At 43.7% G+C, this 6,086-nt stretch overlaps 1 protein-coding gene across 1 annotated transcript; it reads right to left on the reverse strand.

The window, feature by feature from the left end:
• Window positions 1–998: 998 nt before the first annotated feature.
• Window positions 999–1,982, reverse strand: LOC146673108 (uncharacterized). The gene has a single exon (XM_085402249.1). It carries the CDS (start codon window positions 1,980–1,982, stop codon window positions 999–1,001), a length of 984 nt encoding a protein of 327 aa, XP_085258375.1.
• Window positions 1,983–6,086: the final 4,104 nt, after the last annotated feature.

The following is a 6,086-nucleotide window of genomic DNA, read 5'->3' on the forward strand; positions in this document are numbered from 1 at the left end:
TTAATCGGGTGAAACTGTTTCATGGTGTTTAAACAGTTTTTTGGTGGACACAGTACATATCCTGGATCTGCTGTTGATGTACCAATTGCTTGTCTAATTTTTTGGATTTTTTCTGTGAAGAATTTGGCAAAGTCATTGCAGGCCATGGTCGAATGAAGTTCAGCTGCCACTGACACAGGAGGGTTTGTTAGCCTGTCAACTGTAGAAAATAAGACCCAAGCATTATGGCAGTTTTTAGTGATGATGGCCTCTGTTACATGCTGAGTCAGCCCAACGTTGCCCAGAGTGTTACTCAGGTCTTTAGTCCCTTTGTCCTGAGGGTTGTCCACATGGATGTTAAAATCCCCAACAATAATTACACAGTCAAAATCAACACAGATCACAGACAGCAGTTCACTGAGGTCATTAAAAAAGTCTGTGCAGTATTTGGGAGGCCTGTAAACATTAAGAAACACAACTTTGGATGGGGCCTTCAGCTGTAAAGCCATATATTCAAAAGACTGAAAATTTCCAGGAGATAGCTGCTTACATTGAAATGATTCATTAAATAAGACAGCAACCCCTCCTCCTCTCCTGCTCACCCTGGCCTCACTGATAAAACTGTAGTTAGGAGGGGTCGTCGCGATGAGAACAGCTCCACTGTTACTTTGGTCCAACCAAGTTTCAGTTAAAAACATAAAATCAAGGCTGTGCTCAGTGATTAAATCATTAATTAAAAATGTTTTCCCAGCTAAATATCTAACGTTTAATAAAGCCAACTTAAGTGTTTTAGAGGCATTACTTGTCCCCTCGTGTTTGGGAGCAGTCTGTGACACACAAGGTATGTTTACTATGTTTAAAGATCTTTTAGAGTGCAGCTCTCTGTGTTTTGACCAGGCCACATGTCTCCTGTCACCTAAAAGTACAGAGATTTTAAAACCTTCTTGTAAACAGGGTCCCAGCTTCTCCTGGGAAAAGTCACCACTGCCATAATCCTCGCAGCCCGGACCCTTCACACATCACACATCAGACTGCGGAGACAGAGCATGAAGGTGGTAAGGAGGAACTACGGGGGGCGAGGCTGGGCAATGTGACTTCGATTGCTCTGTTGAGGGTGGGGCTCGATGGCGAACCTTTGGCCGCTCTGGTGGGGGATTTATGGGGGACAAAAAGGGATTGGGCCGGGGGGTAGATCTGAGCCCAGCATTGACCATCATCTCCTCAGTGAATTTCAGGTGTGGGGAGGAGGGAGAAAGGGAGGGGGAGGAGGGTAATGGCCTGTCAGGGGTTTGGGGGACTGGGGAAGATCGTGGTCCCTGGTCCTGGTCGTTGGTGTTGTTGAGAGAGTTGGAGGCAAATAGGGACCCCTCTTCTTGCCTCAGATGTCTCTCCTTTCTGAGGCTCTTCCCAGGTGGGGGCAAATGGAGCTCCTCCTCAAGGTTTCTGCTGGGCTTTGTCTGTTCTTGGAGTACTGTTTGTTCCTCTTTATGAGATAACTCCTCGTTTATCTCAGCCTTGGCACCAAGCACAGATGGATGACGTATGGAATAAAACAAGTTGGAGGTGAACAGTTTCACCCCTGACTTGTTAAAATTAAATCCATTTGCTTTAAACAGATGCCTGCGTTCCCAAAAAATATTAAAGCTGTTGATAAAATGCACCGAGTGGTCAGTACATATATAAGCATATATACATATACATATATAATGTATAAGCCATTTATTCAGTGTAAACAACCTGCTGAATCTCTCGTCTCCTCCTCTGACCGGCGGTACAGGTCCACTGATGAATACAGCTGCCTTCAGAGAATTTACAGTATTTAGTAATCCAGTAAAGTCCCGTTTCAGAACCTCCGACTGTTGTTTGGACACATCGTTTGACCCTGTATGCAGAACAATGTTTGTCACAGTTGGATATTCATCTGCAATTTGAAGAATTCTCTCCTTCAGGTTGTTGACCATATCGTTAGGAAAGCAGAGGACTTTAGTGTTCTTACCGCACATCCTTTGTACATCCTTTACAGCAGGGTCACCCACAATCAGAGTTTCAGGCCTAGCCTTTAGCTTTCCCTGTGGTCTTTTACTTTTCAACAGATTTTCAGACCTTACTTCGCTGCTTTTAGATGGATGGTTGTCAGATATAGATCCAGGGTCCTTTGATAGTGGAGCAAATCTGTTGTGCAGTTTCACATTCAGTTGTTTTGAAGGTTTGTTGTTAACCTTCCTAATCACGGTTGTCCAGTCCTGTTTCCTCTCGTATACAGGGGTAGAAGAGCTTCTCTGTCTCGTAGGAAGTGAAGGCCAGTTGGTTTCAGAGATTTCAGCTCGCTGTGCTCTGCCCGTGATACGTCCTCCCCCTTCCAGGAGACATGATTTATGTCTTGGTTTTGCACCAAGACAGTCCAAGGGGGGATTATCGCTTGAGGATTTATAATAATGCACAGAGTCTACTTTCTTGGTCATGTTATCTGTGCTCCTTAGCTGTGTACTAGCTTGCTCATCGCCATTGTTTTGAATCAAAGGCAAGGTTGTTTCATTTCCACACAATCCATTTACCTCCACGTTTTCTTCTAAGCGATGAATTTTTGTCTCCAGTACTGCAATCTTCTGCAGGAGGCTGTGGTAGTCATCTGTGGAGAGGGAAGGCATCTTGTTGCTAGTTAGCCTAGCGGTTAGCACCTTTCCAGGCTATTGAGGCTGTTTGGTGCCCAGATGCTGTAATCAGGCTTCAGCTGTGTCTAGGCCACAGACACACGGAGCGCTGAGGATAAGGTAACTATAAAAATGTTGCTGTTTCTGTTAAGAACACTTTAGTCCTAATGATCTATAAGTGTCCAGAAGCTATCGCAGGTAAGCTCATACGGAAAAAAGGGAAAAAATCAGCATAAAAATCAATAAAAGAAGAAAAGCATTTAAGGAGCAAAGAGATGAAGCGTCCACACTCGCAAAAGGGAGGAGCCAAGCCTGGTAGGTAGTGTTTGATCTTAAAGCCACTGAAAAATATTTAACATTCACCAGGATATTTTGGTGTGTATGCACTGAAACACACCCTGTGTGGTATTTAGAATTGGCATTTATCAGGTTCATAAACGCTGGTTTATGAGCATGATGCGGTAAGCTGAGCACAGCTTCAACCTGCTGTTTGTTGAAAAATAGTAACGCAACCACACCACATTTTTTTGTGGTTAACGGTAATGGAGTTGTAATAATAGGAATAGTAATTAGTTAGATTACTCGTCACTGAAAAAAGTAACACCGTTACTTGTAAAGCCATTATTCCCATTACTTAGTACAAGGCAACGAAATGTAGTGTGCAAGATATAAATATGAAAACTACAGAAATATCAGGTGGTTCTTCCTCAGAGTCCTCAGGAAGAGGTGCACTTTCTTGACCAGCTTGGAGCAGTTGGTCGTCCAGATGAGATCCTCGGTGATGTGGACTCTCAGGAACTTGAAGCTGCTCACACGATCCACAGCCGTCCCTTTGATGTAGATGGGTGGATGTGGGTCAGCATTCTTCCTGTAGTCCACGATGAGCTCCTGGGTCTTCTCTGTGTTGAGTAGCAGGTTGTTTGTGTCGCACCACTCAGCCAGACGATCCACCTCCTCCCTGTAGGCGGCCTCATTGTTGTCATTGATGAGGCCAATTACCATGGTGTCATCTGCAAACTTAATGATGGTGTTGGAACCATCGGCAGGTCTGGGCTCATCACACAGTTTTGTGGTACACAGGTGTTCATTGTGATGTATATATACATACACATGTGTATTAGGGGTGGAGCTGAGCCCGAATACGGTATTTGGAAAGGCATGAATATCGCGTTTTTTACCAATACTTATTTCGAACAAATACTTGTTCCCAAATACAAAAATATTTGTATTCGGGGACAAGAAAAACTTTTAAATCAAAATGCTGGGTTTCCTTATGAGACCATAGTGCATGCCGGGAGAGTGAGTAAGTGATGTGTAAAAAGTGAGTGACACAGGCTGCTCCACACAGTAACAGAGAAGGCTCGGCTGAGCTATAAAAAACTGAACTGCATTACTATTTTTGTTGAATAGACAACACCTGGCCATGGACCGGTACCGGTCTGTGAGTCGTTTGGTACTGGGCCACGAGTGTTGAGATTCGGATGTGAAATTTGCGGTTTTCAGGGGTTTTATTTCTTTTTATTGTTAATATTTATTGTTTTTATCGTTATCATATATTCAATGATGTTCCTTGTTACATGTTCATTGCTGGATTTATGCAAAAACATCAACTAATATTGCATATTCATAATTATTATAATGGGTATAATTGAAGAATACTTACACTATAACATTAATTAGAAGTGTAATGCAAAAAACTTAATTTTGAATTTTACTCGAATACAAATACAAATAATTTTCCCCCTCAACAAATACAAATACAGATACAAATACCAGCTGCTTTGCACTCTAATGCATCTCTAATATATATTCTATCCCTTTGAAGAGGTGAGGCTTCATAAATGCTAAAGGGGTAAGTGTTATTTCTCAGTTGCAGTGAATAGATAGGAGAAAATAAACTGTAGGAAAGTAAACAGAAGAAAGAAGAAGATAAATAACAATTTAACATAAACCAGTGACACACTCCAGGGCCTGATCACATCTGGCAAGGCCTCCTTGGATGAGGGTGTCTAGTGATAATGGCCGAAACACCCTATAGAGCCAAGATCCACTACTGATGATGCGTCCCAAATCTTAATATGATAATCTAGATCAGATCTTTAATCCCCCCAAAAAAGGCAGATTAGCTTGGGTGAAAGACCGAAAGTTGTGGCCCGCTACAATCTGTGCTGATGGTAAGGTTTCTGGGCTGCCTTTGCTCATAACAGCCAAGATTCTCACCATTAAAAGCAATGCATTGTCAAGGAAAGCCTGGAAAGACTGCTAGCAGGAGGGAATAGACCCTAATGGGGCTGGTGTGGTTTAGCGCCTGATACCAGCAGGACATAGCGCTTTTTAGAGTACTTGGGTACACCCAATATTGCTACAGAAATCTCAAAAGAGAAGATACCCCTAGGGTCTGTGAGAGCAGGGGTGGAAGAAGAACCTTTCCGGACGGATTTAATGGCAACGAACCACGGAACAGCACCAACGATGAATAGATCAACCACCACTGCAAATAATGGACCATCAATGACGGTAGGAAAGAAGCTGCAGAACTGCATTTGTGGCTGGTCAAAACTAACAACTGACATGGGTCTTAAAATCCACGAAGGAAGGAAGAAGTGCCTCAGCGAGAAAGGGGCCTCGCATTGACACATACTTTTTGAGAAGTAAGTCAAATCAGTCGATTGAAGATCAGAGGCAGGTGAATCCCCACAGTCCTCAGGGTATCAGCACCCCAATCAAAGTGTCAAACAGACTCCCCCATAGTCTCCAGACTAGAACTCAGTCAAACCCAGCCATAGCAGTTCCCAGTCTAGAGCTTAGCCAGCCACACCCAATATTAGATTCTAGCCCAGGGCCCAGCCATTTAAAATTAGCCCCTAGCTTGGAGTTTAACCACCAACAGCTAGCAACACATTTATGTACAGATTTATTTGTTTTGTGGACTTGGAGAAGGCATCCTACGGAGTGTCCTCTGGCGCCACCGGGCCCTCTGACCACCACCAGTAGAACCAGTAGTACAACACGCCCTCATGCCTGAATGACTACCGGCGAGTTGCACTGACCTCAGTGGTTATGAAGGTGTTCAAGAGGCTGTTGAAGAATATCATCTTCTCCACCATTGCAAACACAACAGATTGGCTCCAGTTTGCTTACCATCCCAACAGAACCACAGAGGATGCCATTGCCCATGTCCTGCACACCACCTTAAGTCACATGGACAAGAAATAGGGTAACTATGTGAGATTGGTGTTTGTTGATTACACTTCAGCGTTCAACACAATAGTGCCCGGCAGACTGTTCACAAAGCTGAAGTATCTAGGACTCAACAGTCACCTGTGTGCATGGGTGTTGGACTTCCTCACTGGCAGAACTCAGGTGATGCAACAGCTTTGTAAAAGGAAGGTGAATGAAACTCCGCCCCTTATGTCACTCACCTAAGAGAAACGAGAAAACAGGTTGTTCAACTTC

This window comes from Rhamphochromis longiceps, linkage group LG3 (assembly GCF_057381845.1).
Source record: "Rhamphochromis longiceps isolate RC_006_pf linkage group LG3, R_longiceps_female_GT1.1, whole genome shotgun sequence".
In the NCBI taxonomy this organism is placed as follows: Eukaryota; Metazoa; Chordata; class Actinopteri; order Cichliformes; family Cichlidae; genus Rhamphochromis; species Rhamphochromis longiceps.